Genomic DNA, 20,790 nt, shown 5'->3' with positions numbered 1-20,790 from the left:
GAGGCCCAGCTCGACCATCCATTAAGCCCTTTCTGAGAACTAAGTTTGCTTTTCCCCAAGTTCCCAAGCCCAGGGTGTGGCCCTCTAATCTTTTCTACACTGAACTTATCTGTGACTGTTCCCATCCTCAGGGCCCATATACCAGGTACCCCAGAAGGCTTGTTAAACTGTTATATGCCTGTGGTGTCTCCGGCACAACAATCCATTGTTACTTCTAAGAGAGCAAACATTTATTGAGCTATGTGCCAGGCTTAGCTAGGAATTTTCACATACACAACCAGGTCACATAACACTGGGAGGTGGGGTTGTCATCAGATGAGGAAACAAATCAGGGAGGCCCAGGGACTTGTCCAAGTTTACACAGCACGTGATGGAGCCAGAATTGAGACTCAGGTCAGCCTGATTCCAAAGCCAAGGTTTTTCCCCTTATATATAGACACAAAATAATAACAACCATTTCTCATTTATGCTGTATTCTCATATACATTATTTTATTTGATCCTCACAACAGCCCTGTGAGGTAGATAGGGTTATGGGTTACTGTTATGCCCATTTCACAGATGAAGAAACAGAGATGGCTTAGTGAGGTGAGTGACTTGCATAAAGTCACACAGCAAATTAGTGGCTTCACAGGTCCTGTGCTTTCTCTAAAGTCAAGCTGCTTGAATTAAGAAGCACCAAAAAGATGGAGAAATACTTTTTATGAAAAGGAACATGAGACAGTAGTGATTTATGAACTGTTCTGCTGTGGTCACAGCTTCTGCTGGGTGGTCTAAACTGTGTCCTCCTGAGTGGCTTTCCCAAATACCAATAGTCTGGTGGCCTGGGACAGTTATGAGACTCAGGGCTCCCACTGTACAGGGGGAAAGACTTTTATTATTTAAGGAATGTGGCCTTTCCCACAGCTGAGCACACAAGCTCCTTCCTCAGCCCATCCCCTGGGGGCACCAGGCATCTCTGGCTTTGTCTGAGGGCCCCTGCCTAGTGAGGAAGACTGTGGGACTTCCAAGGTCACCCTCATTCCAGGGATGAATCATAACGTGCAGTTTTGAGACTTGCACTGCTTATCACCCCTGGGAAGTGGTGGCTCAGGGTGTCTTGCCCTGGGTCTCACCCCAAAGAAGTCAACAGACTGGTCCTGCACGGAAACAGTACCACACCCCTCAGAGCAGTATTACAGGTGCTGGACACTCCTCCAAGGGCAGTGCTAGGGTTCAGACCACTCCTGGGCTCCTGGCTATACACTGCCGAGACCCTGGTCTCCTTCCTCTGGGGAAGCAATCTTCAAACTTACCAGAAGATGGTCAAAAGCTACGTAGGGTCATGTCTGGTGAGGAGGGAGGGTCATAAACAAAGTGAAGCCGTAAAAAACAGGGATGACTTACAGGGACAGGGATGACTTACAGGGAATGTCAGGGGGTTAACCTTGGTTTTGAAGACAAATCCCAAGGGGAATCCTAATTCCAAGTAGTCATATTTTCAGAATAGGTATGTGGCCTCTCAAAGTGACTATTCTGAAAAAGAAAATACACATTTGGGTGAGAAGAAAGGTCTACCAGGAATAGAAAATGCCTGTGGGAGGACAGATTTCAGCTCAAGATAAGGAAGGACTTTCTAACAGCCGACCATGACAGGGGCTGGTCATGGGGATGACGGATGTTCTGTTGCTGAGAGTACGCAAGCAGAGATAGTTATCTCCTGAAGGTACTGGGGGGAAGCCCTCAGCCCCAAATGTGCTGGGGTGTGCTTGGGGTGGGAGAGCACTAAATGACTGTTGAATTATTTTCCAACCCTGAGAGTGCATAATATATTTGTTTAAAAGAATCTGTTTCAATGACACTTCAAGTTCTTGGAGAAAGAAGTCAGGGATCAGGCCACATTATGAAGTGCCTTTCATTGTAGTGGCTCCAGATACTTTCAAATCTTCACAGGGATTAGCAGCTCATTTCTGAATCAAGGAATCCCCAAATGCCTAGGTTTGGCCCCGTCAAGAGGGACAGCCCCGTCTTCTGAACACTGCCTAGAAACTCACTCCTCTATGCCGGGCCAGCTCAAATCCCACCCCCACTACCTACTTCATTTCCAAGCCAGCCAAGCAAGCCCCAGGTCCTGGCCACATCCCAGGGATGGAGGGGCAGGCAGGATGGGAGTCTCTGGGGACTTCCTGTCCTGAGAAACCAGAAGGAGCCTCTTATTCTCACTTCACCCCCCTCTACCAAAGGAAGGGCTGCAGGCAGTGCCTCATGGTACAGAGAGAGCTGGAGTCCAAGGGAAAACTGCTGTTCTCTATCTAGCCAGGAAGTCCTACGGCCTCCTGTAGGACATGATGGCAGACTTCACTTACAGCAAACTGCCCATCTCCAGCTCAAAGTGGCAAGGAAAAAGGTGGCTGTGTCAAGAGGACACACAGATTCCTATGGGTAGACTGCATCATAGGGGGGAATCAAGTCCTGCTATGTGATTAATGCAGATTAGTATGGTACCCTGCCTCACACCACTGGTGAGACACTCTCCAACATCCTGGCTTTGGGAAGACCCCCTCCAGTGTTGCTGGGGTCCTTTTACCTGTACCGTATTAATCGAATAATCTTATTGTTCATAAAATCCACAGCGTGTGGGTGAGAAGAGTCGATGCAGAAGCCATCACTCAGCGCGATCTTGAGCACCTCCTCCACAAAGACCTGGAAGCTGTTGATCTGCTTGTTGGCTGGCACCACCCAGAGCCTCTTGAGGTTCTGCTTGGTGTACTCCTCCTCTGGCAGGCCCTCCACGTTGGCCACCCAGTCCAGAGTCAGGTGGTTGGGGTCTTGCAGGTGGCTGGTGATGGAGGAGAGGTTGCCATTGGAGCAGTAGAAGAGCTTGGAGCCGAGGAGCTTGAGGAAGAGGCAAGAGGTGCTGAAGATGTTGGCATTGAAGACCTCCATGCTGGAAGAGGAGAGGCTGTAGATCTGGGGCGCCTCACGCACGGTGAAATGGACCGTCTGCACACGCTGGTTCAGCGTGATGTTGAGCATGGCGTTCTTCTCGGCCTTGGACAGCTCCACCTCCTTCTCCTGCAGGGCCTCAATCAGGGGCTGCACCTGGTAGAAGTCAGCCTCCCTGCGCAGCAGGCCCATCTCCTGGAAGTCCTCGGGTAAGTCCAGGTGGGAGGTTCGGAGGAAGTTGAGGATGTAGCGGAACACTTTGCCGTCACGGTCAATGAAGCAGTTGCCCTGGTTGTCCCTCTTGGTGGGCATCTTCCCGCTGAACATGGCGCCCAGCATGGAGTCAGGGAAGCTGGTCAGGGTTGCCAGTGAGGTTGTATAGAGCTTCCCCCCGACATTTAGCGTGATGGGGTCAGACATGGCAGGAAGGCTGGGGTGCAGGAAAATAGTCCTACAGAGAGAAAAGAAAGAAATGACCATTACCCAACCATATCTGATGACTTAGTCTTTTGGGGCTGGCATAACAAAATACTGGAGACTGGGTGGCTTAAGTAACAAACATTCATTTCTCGTAGTTCTGGAGGCTGGGAAGTTGAAGGTCAAGGTAGGGGCAGATTTGGTGTCTGATGTGTTCTAATATGGAGAAGGGGCAAGAGAGATCTCTGGAGTCTCTTTTATAAGGACAGTAATCTCGTTCATGAGGCTGGAGCCCTCATGACCTAATCTCTCAAAGGCTCTACCACCTTATACCACCCCACTGGAAGCTGGGATTTCAGTGGATGAATTCTGGGGGACACAAACATCCAGTCCATAACATCTGGGTAGTCACAGTTCTCAACTTCTTATTGTATGTCCTTGGAATTGAAATGAATAACTCGATGAACAATTGGATGGGTAATAACTGTCAAACTATCTAAAGCATGTTAGGTTCACTAAGGGAGTTGAAAAAGAAAGAAAGAAATGAAAAGAAAAAACAAAGCCTGGGTCCCACCCTCCAGAGGCTGTTTTAATTGGTGTGGCGTGTAACCCCAGCATTGATGTATTTTAAAGGTGATTCTAAATGTTCAGTTAGGACAGAGAACCACTGGTCTAAGGAAAGGCAGAAGATGCGCCTGGACTGAATGCTATGCTGGCTGCTCTTACGTACATTTGCTTACACACTATCCTTTGACATACACAGTATCACCAATAATCCCCACTGTGAGGGAAACTGCCAGGATTCACTCCCCAGGCTTACAGTGGTAAAGAGTCCTGCAGGATTCAAGCCCAGCTGCCTTTATACAAGACAGAAGAATGTATTCATGCTTACTAGCCAACTACTGGGCCATTCTCGGTACTTAACAGACATTCTGAGGTGTAGAACTCCAAGCCCCATTCTCCTTCTGCTGTATCAATGTTGCCTTATTTTTCTATCTAAAAGAATGCACAACAAATGGCTGTGATTAGTACCATTTCCATCTATCTTCCAGGCCCACAATGGGTCACTCGGTCCTCTGGACTCCCAGTGACGCTCCTTCTGGATTCTCACCCTTCCGTGATGACCTGCCTGGCCATGAAGATGCCCTTGGCTCCTGATGGCCTGCCTTTTCCTACCATGATGGAACCCCAGGCTCCTCTGAACCTTGCTTTGTGGTGTGGATGTGGGCCTCTGCCACCAAGCACCCTTCCTGAGGGCTCTTTAGCTACTCCTTAACAACTCTCCCCAACTATTACCCCACTGACCTCACAGCCTCTAGTGTCCATGGCTGGCAAGTCTCCATCAACCTGAAGTCTTGGATTCTAACTTTTCTTTAAGGGTCTAGAAATCAGGGGATGTACTTCTTTTGCTCCTAACATGATACCTTCCCAGGAGTCAACTTGTGCAGTGAATCCAGGAATCTTTCCCTAATGTTGGGTGTGGGGGCACAGGTAGGAATCAGTCCCAGTGCTGCCCCTGAGAAGAGCCCAGGCTGGCAGAGGAGACCACAACAACAGGCAGTGACAAGGAAAATGACCAGCTACAGCACAGTGAGTACAGATAATATTTCATAATAATGTTAAATGGTGTATAATCTATAAAAACCCTGAGTTGCTACGCTGTAAGCCCAAAACTAATATTGTAAATCAACTCTACCTCAATAATAAAGAAAGAATAAAATAAAAGGAAGGAAGGAAGGATGGAAAAAAGGAAGAACAACGTACCAAGAGCTGCAGGAGTAGGCCTGGAATGAATTCTGGCACGTTTACTGTCCAGATGGGAAAACTGAGGTCCAAGCAGGGGACTTCTCTCAAAGTCACCCAGCAAGGGTAGCAAGCGGGCCAGGGCAGTTGTCACCAAGCATCTGCCTTCTGGGGAGGCTGACTGCACTGTGAACCTGTGAGTCACACAGTCGTGTCTGACTCTTCGCGACCCCATGGACTTTCTACCTCACCAGGCTCCTCTGTCCATGGGGATTCTCTAGGCAAGAATACTGGACTGAGTGGCCATTCCCTTCTCCAGGGGATCTTCCGGATTCAGGTATCGAACCTGGGTCTCCCATAGCGCAGGCAGATTCTTTACCATCTGAGCCACCAGGGAAGCCCTGACTACACGAGACCCCTTTACTCCAGAGGGTGGGGGCCATGCTGGGTGTGGAGGACTCTCAGCTGCCCCACCCAATTCTTTGGTGGGGTGGGGGTGGGGTGGATTCTGTCCCTGTCCAGCGGGGCACTTTGATATTGCAGAAAGGCATTAACCATCTGGAGTGTCTGAAGAGAAATAAGCCCATGATGAAGTTACAAAATCATCAACAGAAGCCTGGAGCAGATGGGCTGCGAGACGTTGGTGGTGGGTGGGGTTGGGGTTGGGGGAAGGGGCTGTCCAATAGAGAAGGGTGGGGGAGAGCTCCTAGGAAGGGGTGGTTACCAGGCCACTGAGACTTGCCGCCGAGGTGTATGCTTGGCCTAGGGCCCGAATCTGACCAATTTTCCCTCCAGCGGGTAGGCAGGAGCTGGACCCAGGAGTGGGCCAGCTGCTTTCTCATTCCAGCATCTCCTTTTCTTTCTAGATAGTAATCTGCACCTTCTACTTTCCAGTCTCTCTTTCTCTTTAAGGCCCAGTCTCTGTGAAGTGGCTGAGCTCCACGGAAAGGAACGCGCAGGCTTTGGCGCGGCAGAGAGGCTGGGCTCTTTCCCAACAATTCTCTGGGCTGCAAACCCCATGTCTCCTAAGTACATCAGTTCTGAAGAGCTCAAAGCAGGTGGGGAGGACAATCAGGTGCCACAGGGCATACTGGGGCCCTTGGATGGGCACCCAAAGTCCTATTTTTCTGCATGCAAAGCAACAGAGCACCCGCCTTCCTGCCCCCGCGCCCTGCTGTGCGGCTCCTGGTCATTCACCCAGGGCAGCACCGGGAGTTGCAGTCTGGGCCGAGGCTGGTTAGAAGGAGGTCTCCTGACCGCTGGAATAGACTCAGACATAGAACAGACTTATGGACGCACTGGGGGAAGGAGAGGGTGGGACGACTAGAGAGAGTGGCACTGAAATACATGTTACCATATGTAAAATAGATAGCTGCTGGGAGGTTTCTATGTTGCGCAGGGAGCTCAGCCTGGCGCTCTGCGACAACCTCGACAACCTCGAAGGGCAGCATGGGGTGGGAGGTGGGAGGGAGGTTCAAGAGGGAGGGGATATGTGTATACCATGGCTGATTTGTGTTGCTATATGGCAGAGACCAACAAAACATTGTAAAGCAATTATCCTCCAACTGAAAAAAAAAAGAAGGTAGGTCTCCCGACCCCAGACTAGGGGGCTCCCTGTGCTCTTCTCTACAGACTCAGGAATCACAGAAGTCAGCCCTTCCAGCCCCTATTTCCTAGTCATAGTGCCTGGTCCCCACCGTGGCAAGTCCACAGGCTCGGTCTGAGAGCCACAATGACACAAGGGGGCAGGAACTGGCGTCCCAAGGCTGAGCAGCTTCACTGAGGGTGGCGGAGGCTTTCACCACTGAGCTCCAGCCCCACTGTGTACCCAGCTGCCTCTTAGACATGCCCACCTGGATTTTCTGTGGATACCAGAAGCCTCACAAAGAGTTCTCTTCCCAGATCCTGCTGTGACTTCTTCTCAGCCACCCATCTGCGTGAGCCCACAAGGCAGCCCTGACTCAGCATCCCTAACATTTTTCTCAACTGTCTCCTTGAACCTGTCCCTGCAGGAACTCCTGGAGCTCAGGGCTCGCCCCCACTCCCCCAGCATCCTCACGTGGCTCCCTGCCTCCTTTCTGTCCACCTGCCATTTCAGTTTGCAGGCTGATTTTCCTGAAGCAGTGCTGCCTGCTCTGACTACTGTGTGCAATCCAATCTCACCTTCGATCCCACCTCTCCCCACACTCTGTGCTCCGGCCGTCCTGACACCATGGCATCCACCCTCCTCTAACCTGCCTTTGCTCTCCTATACCACCCTTCTTCACTTTTTCCACTTTCTCTGCGTTCAACCTATGAGTCACTGCCTCTATCTATCCCCAAACCTCCACTTTGCTGGCTCTCCTCTTGGGGCTTCTGGTCCCTTGCACAGCCCACCATTCCATCATGTAATCAATCATGTAATGATCTGCTTTGCATTTGGCCCTCCTCCCTAGCCCTCTCAAGGTGAAGATCACTGGACATCGATATGCATAAAAAGAACCTCAACTCATATCCTGCAACACAGATGAAAAATTAACTCAAAAGAGGTCACAGACAAATGGACTGTGACTCAGCAATACAAGCCAACTAGCTACTGACACACAACACAGAAGAATCCCAAAAGCATCCTGTTAAGTGGAGGAAGCCGGCCTCAAAAGGTCACATGGTGTATGATTTTATTTATACAACATTCTGGAAAAGACAAAACTATAGATACAGAAGTCAGATCAGTAATTGGAGAGGCTGGGGATAAGACTGGCTACAAAGAGACTGGAGGAATATTCTGGACTGACAGAAATATTCAATATCTTGATGTAGTGGTAGTCAAATGACTGTATAAAGATTATAGAAACTCATGTAACTGTACACCTAAAAAGGGTGACTTTTACTGCACATAAATTATGCCTTCATAAACTGGAAAAAAAACAAGATTGTGATTGTGTCATGAATAATATAATACACTGGGTTATGACCAGTTTTATATATATTGCTGTGAAACTTTTGTTTCATTTGTGTGTGTGTATGTGTGTGAGAGAGAGAGAGAGAGAGAGAGAAGGGAACTGAAAGGTGATATAAAGTGCACCTTCATAATATGGGTTATGATGAAACTTGTTTGTACAAACCGCTGCCTGGTTTGTGATCTCTGTGACAGCGGTGACCCAGCTCCTGTCCCTGTGTGTTCACTGCCGAGCCCACTGGGGGTGCTGGGGGTACTGTGGAGGGGCTGAGGGAGGAAGGGATGAACACATACTGAGCATTCTACTACATCCTAGGCCTGTACACCCACCAGCCCTTTTAATTCATATAGCAGCTCTACAAAGCAGCCATCGTTCCGTTAGGCAGATAGGAAACAAGAGACTCAGGAGACTGAGGGCTTGCCCAGGACACACGGCCAGGGAGTGGAAAGCTCACTCTCTTTCCCCTGCACAGGCTGCTGAGAGCTGGAACAGCAACAAAAGGCTGTTTCATAGCTTCCACAAGTTTGAGAATCCCTGAAGCAGCCTTTTAAAATAGTGCTAGGCAGCTTGCTTGGCAAGACAGCAGCTACCACCTGCTGAACACACACTTCCTGCTTTTATAATGCTTTGGCTAACACACAGTAGCATTTTATTTATTTTTAACAAAAATATATAGAGAAGTATAGAGAATGATACTACTGTGCTGATTCTTTACCTGCATTACCTCACTTGATGTCTATACAAGCACCCTGCCAGACAGATGCTATTATTTCTGTTTTACAGCTGAGGAAACCGAGGCTCAGGAAGGTTACGAGATTGCTCAAGGTTACAGAGCTAGTCACTGGAGGAGCTGTGACCCGAATCCAGGTCGGTGCAAGTCCAACACCTCTCAGTTTCCCCTTCCCACCCTGAGGCCCTAACATGAGCGGAAGGTGCACATTGCCTTATTCCCTGCCCAGATCAGACTGGGGTAGGTCTTCTGGCAGCTAGTCTGTGGCTGGCCTGGGACTCTGCCCACTCACATCTGAGGATATGGGGATTGGCTCCTGGATGGCCTGGAGCCCCTCCATAGCTGACACACAAGTCTAAACCCTACTATTTCAATAGCAACCCATGATCCCTAATGACAAAGCAGCAAAACACAAAAAGCCAGGTTTTTTTTAAAAGCCAGATTAGAAAAGATGAATGAGAATTACAAACCGAACCATGAAACAGGAGATAAAAGAAACTCCACCACTGTGTCTGCACAAATAATTTGTCCCAAGCAGGAGAATTTCCAAGTCTGCCTCTTGACTCGAAAAGAACCAAGAAAAAAGATCAGCCCATTTCCCTTTCTGAGAAAACCAGGAAATTATGCCAGGTGGATCCTAGGACCATCTGCCTGAGCAGGGAAAGTCAGGGGGCCTGGGAACTTGGGAGGTGGCTGGAATTCTCTCCTCCCTGAAATGAGTCTGTGACCCAAATGAGGGGTGGTGGATCTTAAAGCCCAGCCTGGTACCATGTGGAGGGCAATCCCAGTCTAGAGCCTGAAAATCACCCTGTTCCAACCTTTAATTGTAACAAAGGAAATAGAATTCTTTTGAGAGTGGGTGTCCTGTAAGGAAGGGCAGTTAAGACATTGCTCTAGAGTCCTTTAAAACTGTGTCCTTTAAAACCATTCCCTCAGGTCTCATAAGACACACAGCTACTGCCTGGTGAGTACTTATTAGGTATTTGCTATTAGACACATTTGCTCAGTTAATCCTTGTAACTCCCTTTGAGGAAAGCATTATCTCCACTTCATAAATGAGAACCTGAGGCTCTAAGAGGCAGGTGACTTGCCCTGAGAAATTTGTGGCAGAGCCAGGATTCAAGCCCAGGCCTGTCTGACTGCCACGCTTTGAATGACCTTGGGAATTCAGCAGTCAAACCCCTTGCAAGAGGTCTGGCACTTGTCCTCTCCTACCTCTTACCAGGTGCTGTCATACCTGCCACCTCATTTTGATTCTGATGCATGATCAGTGAGTGCGCAGAGAATCAACATTTCCTGAGCACTGAGGACATGTCCCGAGCTATGTGAGGCATTTTCCTGTAGATCATCTCACTGCAACACCACACTGAGGCTGTGAGGTAGGTACAATTATTATCTCTATTTTCTGGATTATAAAACAAGCACAGAACAGTGAAGTCAGCTGCTTAAGATCACACAGCTAGCGGTAGTAGAGCTAGAATTCCAAGTGAGGCCTCTCTTCAAAGCCTGTGCTGCCCAGGGACTTCCCTCGTGGTCCAGTGGTTAAGAATCTACCTTGCAGTGCAGGGAATGTGGGTTTGATCCCTGGTTGGGGAACTAAGATCCCATGTGCCACGGGGCAACTAGAAAGTCCATGCACTGCAATGAAAGATCCCACGGGTCAGTCCTGCAGCCAGGTAAGTAAATATTTTTTTTACAAAATTACACCTATCTTAAAAAATCCTTGTGCTCCCTTTGAAAACAAAGAAGCATATGCTTCTTTATTAAGAAGCATAAACAGGACTTGAATAAACAGAGACCTGTGATGATTCTGAGAGGCAGTATCTTAAAGCTGTTCTTCCCTGGTGGCTCAGACAGGAGATCTGCCCACAAGGCAGGAGACCCAGGTTCAATCCCTTGATTGGGAAGATCCCCTGGAAAAGGGAGTAGCAATCCACTCCAGTATTCTTGCCTGGAGAATTCCATGGGCAGAGGAGCCTGGCGGGCTACAGTCCATGGGGTTGCAAAGAGTTGGACACGACTGAGCAACTAACACTTTCACTTCACTTAAAAATTAATTACAGTTGTGGTGATATTCTAATCCCACTCCCAAAAGTATTTTTTAACGAGATTAAAAAAAAAAGATTAAAATCTTATTTTGGAAAAATTGGTGAATGATAACCTAAAAGAGTATTTGAAAAAGTATATCTTAGTATAATGTATGAAATCAAACTGTAAGGCAATGACATTTCAAACTGTGGTGTTAAGACAATGAAAAGGGGAAGGAATTTTGTAGTACACATACTGAAAAGACTGATTAGCAATTTAAAAAAAATATTGATCCTTACAACAACTCTGGGATGCAGGCATGACAGATCACATTATCTTTATTTCACAGAAGCAGAGAGAATGAATCCCTGGCCCAGGGCTTTGTGTCCATTCTTGACCTCTGAGTCATGGTCTCTGGGAGGTTCCAGGTTTGGACACTGCTCAGAGGACTGGTCCTTGGGAGGCAGCCTAGGGTGTTCTCTAACCCGGGTCCTGAACAAGAGACTGAATCCAGATGCAGAGGTCCTAGTTAACAGGCCACACACTAACAGAGCCTTAGAACAAGCAAGGGCTCTTTCTGTGCAATTCCCTACATTATTGCCCACTAAGCCTCTCTAATGAAGGTATTTTATATGCAATCTACTCCTTTTACACACCAAGGACCAGCTGTTTTAACAATCAATCTACAAGGCATTGATAATTATTTATCTTTTTATCCATCCATCCATCTATACATCTATCATGTCTCAGCTCTGCTCAGAGCCTAGAAATGACACCCCAAGTAGTAATGAGCACACTTGTCCCCGGATTTTGGTTTTTAAACCTTAACTCCTACAAAAAGAAACCATGATTTTCTGGCAAAACTGGTGATTCCAGGACTTTGACAGGAAAAGTTCAAGGTGAGCCTGGAACATCTCTTTCCAGACAGCAAAGAAGACATCAAAGGTTAATGAGATCAAGTCAAAAGAACGCAGATCTCAAAAGCTGTCATCACAAGAAAAAAATTTTTTTCGTAACTATGTGATCATTCTGCAATATATACAAATATCAGATCATAATTTGCTGTTTTTCTTGTTTAGTTGTTAAGTCGTGTCTGACTCTTTATGACCCCATAGACAGTAGCCTGCCTGTCCATGGGATTTTCCAGGCAAGAATACTGGAGTGGGTTGCCATTTCCTACTCAGGGAGGTCTTCCCAACCCAGGGATTGAACCCATGTCTCTTGTATCTTCTGCACTGGCAGGGGGATTCTTTACCACTGCGCAGCTGGGAAGCCCTCTTTAGTTACAAGAGGGAAAAACTTAACCTTTTATGGAAAGATCAGGCTGTTATGACCTTATCCAATAATCAGACTTGGCATTCATGGATAGAATAGTAGGATATGCCTCCTAATGTGATGCAATAATAAGTATGCAACATTGCCAGAAAAGAAATAAAAAAGCAATTTGAACCTAGTTATTGCTAAAATAAATTTAAACACGTAGAGGGGCTCTATCTAGATTAAATGAATTGCTTCAAGAGATATAATTAAATGCAATGAATGAATGAATCTTGACTGCATCTGATTAAAAAAATATGAGATAATTTTTGACAGTTGGAGAAATTTGAATCTCAACTGTTTAGTAGATAATATTGAGTTCTTGTTATTTTTCTTAGGTAATGGTCTTATGGTTATGGTGCAGAATGTTATAATTAGGAGATAACATGCTGAAGAATTTAGGGGTCAAGTGTCAAGACATCTGTAGTTTTTCAATAGTTTAGCAAAAAGTGTACGTGTGTAAAAACAAAATTGTTGATGTGAATCGGTGTGTCGGTGAAAGGCTATTCCTTCAGTGTTTCTGTATGCTTAAAAATTCTAAGAATATTTTTATTTTGAAGGAAGAGGGGAAAAAAAGAGTACTTCTTTCCTGCGACTACAGATGTAAAGTTCCAGTCAGAGTGCCTGGCCCTAGTAAATAGCCAGATTCCATAAATATTAGATGTTATTTCTACTACTAAGAAGTATTAGCATCTCATGATCTTCTCTTGACGTCTCGGTGCTCTGGAGGATGAAGAAGCCAACCAGGGCTAAGCTAAAATAGCCCACAGTTGGTGGAGGGCAACTGAATGTACATCCAAGTAGTCTTCCTACCCAGACTAAACTGCCCACAGGAACCACAAAATTAGGCCTGCCTGTCTCCATACTGAGATCCAGGCTGGGAGAAGATGGCTGTTTAGGCCTTGTTTTCCTTGCTTCCTTCTGAACTCAGTCTCTGCTACTACAGGAAAAGAAACTCCTGTGATGGTTTACCAAGAATGTTAACAAAGAGGGGCCACTTCTGGGCCTCACAGATGTTTGTGGGAAGAGGAAAGTGCATGAGCTTTGGTGTCACCTGGGCCTGCATTTGAGTCAGGCTCTGCCACTTCATTAGCTGTGTGGCCCTAGACCGATTCCTGGGCACATGACGGTGATCATAACAACAACAGCAACAGTGATAATAACGGCTGACGTTTACTGAGCAGTTACTACTATGCTATGCACTGTGTGTGTGCTTAGTTGCTCAGTCGTGTCTGACTCTTTGCAACCCCATGAACTGCAGCCCACCAGACTCCTCTGTCCATGGGGATTCTCCAGGCAAGAATACTGGGGTGGGTTGCCATGCCCTCCTCCAGGGGATCTCCCCAATCCAGGGATCAAACCCAGGTCTCCCGCATTGCAGGTGGATTCTTTACCGACTGAGTCATCAGGGAAGCCCTTTGTGCATGTTAATTTCATAGATGAAGATGCTTATTATCATCCCTACTTTACAGACCAACCATATCACGCCCTCTCCTATCTCTGCAGTTTGGCATCTGCTATCTCTCTGCCTGCACTGCGAAGAAAATGCCATTCATCTGCCAGGCCCATTGGCTGCAATTCCTTCCTTCCTTCTTTGCATCTCCAGAGCATTTTATTCTTACCCCTTACCAAGGCTCACTTTCCTGAAGTAGATAGTTGCTTGGCCACACTGTCAGGTCAGGGATCTGTACCCCAGATCTGTACCCCAAGAAGTCGGCAGACAGGGGAAGGGGGAAAATTTTCTTCCCGTTTAGTCAGATCCATTTTCCTAGTCCCAGACTGTTATCTACCAATAGGGAGGTTTACCAATCTCTCCTGAATTTTTAAAACTTTCTATTTTGAAACAGTCTCTTGAATTTTCAGTTTGGAAAGTAAATATAAGAACTCCCAAAGTGTAGGGGATGCATAGAACACAGCTAGGTAAACTTCAAGGATGACAGCACTCAAAGTGAGCAATGTGTCTCCCAAAAAACTAGAGCAGTCTTTCCCCACCTTACACAGCCCACCAGATAAAGAGTCTGGCTCACAGCCCTGGAGACTATCTGGGGATACCGCCCTCCACCTCCCCTTCCTGGCCTCCCCACACCCAACAGCTGTATCTTTAGCTCTGCTTTGCCCAGTTCCTATCTCTAAAAGGCCCAAATGCTGTTTGCTCCATTATGTGCTCACCAGACAGAGAAGGTGCTTCCCAACTCAGATGACACACTTTGATCTTTGAAGGAGTCAACCAACAGGGCTGGAGAAGGGAAGTCACCTGACCTGACTTGCACAGCAAAGTACTCTCTCATCTGGTGTAGATTTCCAACAATCATCACCATCCTCTACCTCTTCCAGAATCTTCCTTCATCGTTTTGGCTCACCCTTAGGCTTCACCTTCTGGTTTTCCTCAGGCCCAACCACTCTTCCACGGTCTTCCTGCTCCTCACAAGAAAGATAATCTATGAACAAACGGCTTTCAAACGTATCTCCTCATTTCATCCTAACAATAAGCCTCAGAGGTTGGCAGTGAGGAAGCTGGTCCTGTCACACAACCTGTGAAGGACCGGGACATTTGTCATCTATTCCCTGCCTTTCACTACAGATTAAACCTCTACCTCCCTGCAGTGCAGGGAAAAAAGCAGTGCCTTGAGAGTAAGGAGTCCTTGGGTGGTTTGGGGCAAGTCATTTTACTTCTCTGAGCCTCAGGTTCCTCAATTGTAAACAGATATGGTGACGTCTTCACAGGGTGTGAGTTGAATGAACTCAAATGTGTGACGCCGGTTCAAAGGTTGGGCTCTTTATTTTCTAGTTACAAGGAAAAGATGCTCCGTGCATCCATAGACATTTGCCCATCTGGGCACTCTCTTCCTCAAGTCGTAACAGCGCTGCTGACACTGGGCTTTTCCAGGGCTGAGAGGGATCCCTTTCATCTTTCCGTCTCCACCCCTCCCTCCCCAACGCTTTTTGGCTCATTCCACCCAATCCAACTCAGGCTTGCTTCCTTGGCTTCCTCTGCACCCATTCCCCAGCCCCTTCTCCGATCTCACGCCCGTTCCACTCGTTATCAAGAGACCCCGCCCCTCCTTGACCCACCCACCGGACTCCTCCCACAGTCTCGGCCCTTATTATCCGGGCTTTTCAGACTATCGCCATCCATCCAGGCTCCTTCCAGCAGCTCCGCCCCTTCTTCCCTATAAACATCCCCTCCCCCGCAGCCACAGGCGTTGCTATTCCCATTGCACGGATGAGAATGGCGAGGCTAGGGTAGGCTAGATGACTTCTCACGGTAGGACAGGTGTCCAGATGGGTCCGTGACCCCTCGCCGGCAGTCCCTGCACCCCACGCCCCCGTCCGTGCCGCACCCACCTCCAGCCCTCGCTCAGCAACCTCCCCTCCGCGGGCGGCCAGCGCAGCTTTGCGAGGGGGGTGGAGGGCCGGAGCCCAGCCCAGGGGCGTGGCGGCCCGGGACCCTCCCGCTGCTCTCTGGGACTTGTAGTCCTCCAATAAGCTCTTTATAGCTCCGCGCGTCCCGCGTCAAACTTCATCTCCCGGGAGGCATTGCAGTTAGCCGGCCCGCTCCTGCCCCCCCCGCCCCGCTCAGGCCGGCTGGTCTTAAAGGGGACGCAGCTTGAGTGGCGGTTCGCGGGGTGGCCCCCGCTCGGCTCCGCCCCTTTTCCCGCACCTCGCCCCTCCCCCCCCACTTCGCCCCGCAGCCCTGTGGCTACGCCGCTGAGTCGAGCTCCCCAGTTACAGACTTGTGCAGGGCCGGGTGCAGAGGTTGGGCTTTGCAGTGGAAGCAGCATCCCTGCCGTCTGGGACTTGGCGGCGGGCGTCCCCACTCCGGGGAAAGCCAAGGACCCGCCCTGACCTCGCCTGGCCCAGCCTGGCTCCTTCCCGGCCAGAGCTCCCCTCCTTAGGAGCTGACTCCTGAGGCCGGGGCCATCAGGCTTCCGGAGGTAAGGGGGCTGGGGCGTGTGTGCGGGTTGGGGGAGGGAGTGTCTGAACCATCCTTCTGATGGTTCGAAAGCCCGGACACGCGCGTGGGGCTCTGAGAATCCGGGGCTGGGAGGCGGGAGGTCTGGGTGCATAATGGGCCTGGCTGTGTGACCTTGGGCGAGTAGCTGCCCCTCTCTGGGCCTCCATCTCCTCCTCCATCAATTGTGTACACAGAGACCCCGCCCCTGCCCCCGCCCCCCTCAGGGTTGAGGGCACAGGCTCCTAACATATCATGAAGCTCACCGGCCTTTCGTGGGATCCGCAGCCCCAGTCTGGGCTGGGAGCAGATGCAGTGGTATAACTGGAGGGGTTGGGGTGGGGCCGAGGTGGGTTACAAATTGGGGGCGCCCAAGAGGCCACCTGCGCTTGGAATGGGCTCTGCTATTCTCTGCATTCTCGGCCAGGGCGTACTCCAGCTACAAGAAGCCTTGCGGACAGGAGACCCCGGATATGTCAGCCTGGTGCCCGCCCTTCCAGAAAGCCTGGGGTTGGGTGGGGATGGAGGCGCGGCCATCAGAAGTGTGTGAGGGGCCCATTGATTATGTGTTTCTGAGAAGGGAATATATCCCACCTCTTTCCCTTCCCTTCCTCAGTTCCCCTTCAGTAAAACCGTAGGTAGCTTTTACTGATAACCTCTCCCCACCTCCTTTTTTCCCCCCTTTATTTCGGGGTGACAGTTTGGTGGCCCAAATGAAGGTCTCCCGGTAGTATGGCAAGGGGATCCTTCCCGGGGCTGCCTTGCATAGAAGTTCAGTTAAAAAATTCCAGAGAGGAATGCTGCTGTCCAGAGGCCTGAGGGACCAGGGATGGAGAGCTTCTGGGTGTCAGGAAGGACAGCCTGGTCCTCCCCTCTCCCCTCCCACAGGCAGCTCCAGCACTCAGGGGAGCCAAAGGAGGGAGACTGGGTCTGAGGGTCAAAGAGGAAAGGAAATGGGCTTCTCAGAGCTGGGCTGCTGGGGTGGGGGTGGCGGGGGGGTTGCTGTGCGTGCTCCGGCATCTGAAGAGATGGAGTGAGACCTTGAAGCACCCTTCCCTGTCCCAGGAGATTCTGTGTGCTTTCTACCTGAGAGTTAACCAGGAACAATCTTCTTTGTTTGTTTTCTTTTTCTTCAGCTCTGGTTGTTGGAGTCATTTCTAGAACGGCCCATCCACTGACCTCTGTAGGGGCTCTCTTGACTGAGGTTTTCAGATTCTCAGGGTTGTGGATATGCACGGCTGGACCTGACCAGGGGCAGTGAATGGACCAAGGGTCAGGCCTGTCCCTGGAAGGAGCTTTTCTAGCGACATCCTTGGTTTTATCTCATCTTGCTGTCATGTCTTTTGGTCACTTGGCACTCCTTCACCTCTGTGCCTGGTCCTGTGCTGGACACTGGGCACAGATAGGGGAATTGGACCTACTTCCTCCCAAAAGAGATCCCCACCTGTTGGGGGAGATGGATATAAAATCAATCTGGTTCCACTGCCGAGGGATGAGAGAAGTGAAGATGGCCTTGAGAGGCCAAAGCCCAGAGACTTGAGTTGCAGGGGGATTTGGAAAGGCTTCCCAGAGGAGGGGTCATGTGACCTGGGTATTGAAAAATGAGTCAGAATTTGCCAGGAGAGAAAAGAGAGAAGGCCCTTTCCCAGCAGAGAAAACTTCCCCAAAGTGTCGAGCAGGAAAAAGCCCACTGCCCAAATTCCTGTAGATTCACCACCACCAAATGGAGTTTGTCAAGTTCATCTCTAACCCTGCCCCATATTAGCTTAGTGTCACAGAAAAGACTTGAATGACAGGCTTAGGAGTTTGGACTTTACCTTGAAAGGGTTGGGGAAACCTTGAGGGTTCTGAGCAGGGGCATGGCAGGATGGAGTTTATTATCTAATGAGGTTGATCTGTCGATATTTGCAGGGTGAGTGGGAGAGACCGGGGAGGGATGGGGAAGTCTGAGCTGGGGCCCAGGGAGAGAGTGAGGCAGGGCATTGTGCACACATGCACACACACAGGGTGCTTTGGGGTTGATGAGTGATGGACAGTGGGTACATTCAGTCTCTACCATGCAGGAATAGATTGTCAATACACTGTGGAAAGGCAGAGGGTCACTTAAGAGGGACAGTTAAAGGGACCTGGGCTTTCCAGGGGAGGGGTCGTGATTTTCTTCTCATGTGCTTTCCCACTTCCTGGAGCAAGCTGGATGTTGCTGGAACTCCCAGGCTGCCTAGGTCAGCAGTGAGAGATATAAGCCAAGGCTGTGGGGAGGAGCCGCAGCACTGGCTGGGAAAGGCTAAGGAGTGAGCAGGTGGTCACCTCCCATTTGGGGCTTCATAGGCTCTGAGAGGCGGAAAAACACCAGCCTTGATGGTTGTGGCCACAGTGAGGGTAGTAGCTGGACTAGATCTGAAACCTGGACTCTGTACTCCTACACATGCCTCTAGTGGAGGTTAGACTGGGGAAGGGAAAATGGGGATTGGTTAAGAAGCTACTGCGCTAGTCCAGGCAAGAGGTAAAAAGGAGCTGATATTGGGTGGGGCTGGAGCTCAGGAGAAAGAATGGAAATGATGAGTTGGCAGTGAGGGTTAACAGATGAAATTCCTTCCAGAATCAGCTGGATCAGGAGTATGTGTCTCCTTGTCTCCAGACAGTATCAGTTTTGCTTCTCAGTGCAGATGTCCCAAGAATAGACTCTTATTTTTTCTCATCTATTATCTAGCCCTTGGGGCTTCCCTAGTGGCTCAGATGGTAAAAGAGTCTGCCTGCAATGCAGGAGACCCGAGTTTGATCCCTGGGTTGGGAAGAGCCCTTGGAGAAGGAAATGGCAACCCACTCTTGCCTGGAGAACTCCATGGATGGAGAAGCCTGACAGGCTACAGTCCATGAGGTCACAAAGAGTCGGACACGACTGAGCAGCTAACACTGTATCTAGGCCTTGATGTGCCTGGTGACTTGAGGGATCTCATTTCCCTGACCAGGGGCTGAACCAAGGCCATGGCAGCGAAAGCCCCGAATCCTAACCACTAGCCCACCAGGGACCTCCCTGCCCTCTCCACCTCATCAGCGGTAGGCTCAGAATGGCCCCCATTTCCAGATGAGAAGGCTGAGGAGTCTCAGGAGGGTCTCACCCAAGGTCACCTGGTGATTCTGAGGCAGAGAACCGGAGGCTTCTACTCTGATGCAGGCTCTTCTGGGGGAGGGCACGGCTGCTGTTTGCTGCTGCATTTGGCATGGGGTAGGTGCCTCTTGGGTCAGAGCCAGCGTTGACAGGGCGTATCCTCCTCCATAGCCTAGAAGGAAGGTAGTTCCCCACTCTCCCCGCAACCCCCACCCCTGCCCACCGAGGAGCACTGGCAGCCTGCTTCCTCCTCCCCAAGAGAGGCCGAGTGCAGGTTCTAATCCCACCCTGCCAAGGCGCGTCTTTGTCCCTTTTGGTTCTCAGCTTCCCCACCCATGCCATGGGGAGAGCAGGCATTATTCTGCCTCCCTTCTGTGGCCTGGAATGGGTCAGGTGAGGTCCATGCCTCTAAAAACCCCATTGCATGAATGCAACCAAGATATTGCTGAGTGGGTTCGTTGGTGACCATGGTGACAGCTGACCTCAGACTGCCTGCGTGGGAGTAGGGGCAGGTAGGCAGGGCTTGCCAGAGCGGTCAGGCCACAGACTGCACAGAGGCTGCACGGCTGGCCTTGGAGATCACACCCTCGTAGAATGGCTCCACTGATCAAGCTCCCAGCTGCCAGGCAGGTTGGGACCTGCAGTTGCCAGGGACCACTGCAACCTTATGGGCAGGTATCAAGTAGAACAATAGGAAATTGCCAGCCTCTGATCCCTTGCTTTTTATCCCCATTTTACAGAAAAGAGGCTCATGTTATTATGTGGTCAAGGTCACACAATGAGTTGCAGGACTAAATGGGATTTATTCCAGGTCACACTTGAATGCAGGACTCCTCGTTCCTAATTTGATTTTCTTTCTACTTCCAGAGCCTTCCTTAGCGCCAGAACTCTATTTATGCCTGCCCTAGGTCTTTTTCCTCCACACATGATGTCAATATCTCATTGATTAGGATTTCTCCTTTGTTGCCTGAACACCAGGGTTTCTCAGCATTTTGGGTTGAAAATATTAAGTCCACTAGTCTGGAGGGTAGGGGTTTGAGGGATGGTCCGCAAGGGACTGCCCAGGAAAGAGAGGACCAGGGCTGAAGGCAGACTCATTTTTAAAGATACTTTTAAAGGCCTTTTGAGAGCACACCTTACTTACACTGGCACTCCACCAATGCATCTGTCTCCACCACCGGACTGGAATCTCCTAAGGGCGAGGACTTTGCTTCTATAGCAAAAAGCATTGACACTTTCTGAGCACTTTCTTGTGCCCAGCACCATGCTAAGGCCTTTATATTTGTCTTCACAACAGCCCTACAGGGTGGAAAGAGAGGCTCAGAGAGCCTCTGTCATTCTGGATGGTAAGCAGAATGGATCCCGGATGACTCAAAGAATAGGGTCTAACACCATTCCAGGCTTGCAGGGTATGAACTTGTACTAAATGCTCAGGTGATTCTGAAGCAGCGAGGCCAGCATTCAGGAACCGCTATCTGTGCCCTAGCTACACCCTCTAACCACAGTAAACTCCTCAGGGGCACCTACTCTGCAGTGACTGGTCCCTACCTGGAGGAGGTCACAATCTGGTGAGAGAGAGAAATGAGTCCATTACATTGTAACACTTGTAGTAATGGAGGTTTGGTCTCAGT

The 20,790-nt window shown here is 49.6% G+C and overlaps 2 protein-coding genes across 4 annotated transcripts in view; one reads left to right on the top strand and one right to left on the bottom strand.

Annotated features, from left to right (window-relative positions):
• Window positions 1-212: 212 nt before the first annotated feature.
• On the bottom strand, window positions 213-15,508 carry KCTD21 (potassium channel tetramerization domain containing 21). 3 transcript variants are annotated; one of them, XM_040255617.1, is made up of 3 exons: window positions 15,444-15,506; window positions 14,268-14,513; window positions 213-3,375 (listed from the first exon to the last, which is right to left on the bottom strand). In XM_040255617.1, the coding sequence occupies exons 2-3, from the start codon at window positions 14,414-14,416 to the stop codon at window positions 2,562-2,564; spliced, it is 963 nt and encodes a 320-aa protein (XP_040111551.1). In that variant the 5' UTR covers window positions 14,417-14,513; window positions 15,444-15,506; the 3' UTR covers window positions 213-2,561. The 3 variants fall into 3 exon arrangements, with proteins under 3 accessions (XP_040111551.1, XP_040111552.1, XP_040111553.1); XM_040255618.1 differs by having other exon boundaries at window positions 14,358-14,513; XM_040255619.1 differs by lacking the exon at window positions 14,268-14,513 and having other exon boundaries at window positions 15,444-15,508.
• Window positions 15,509-15,775: 267 nt separating this feature from the next.
• The window catches only part of USP35 (ubiquitin specific peptidase 35), a 69,289-nt gene continuing 64,274 nt past the window's right edge, over window positions 15,776-20,790 (top strand). The window contains exon 1 of the mRNA XM_040255615.1: window positions 15,776-16,033. The gene's annotated coding sequence lies outside the window, so the exon portion shown is untranslated. The remainder of the gene's footprint in view (window positions 16,034-20,790) is intronic.

The sequence above is a fragment of the Oryx dammah genome, unplaced genomic scaffold (genome assembly GCF_014754425.2).
Source record: "Oryx dammah isolate SB20612 unplaced genomic scaffold, SCBI_Odam_1.1 HiC_scaffold_15, whole genome shotgun sequence".
Lineage (NCBI taxonomy): Eukaryota > Metazoa > Chordata > Mammalia > Artiodactyla > Bovidae > Oryx > Oryx dammah.
Note: the sequence above shows the minus strand (reverse complement) of the source record. Positions and strands in the feature narration are given on the sequence as shown.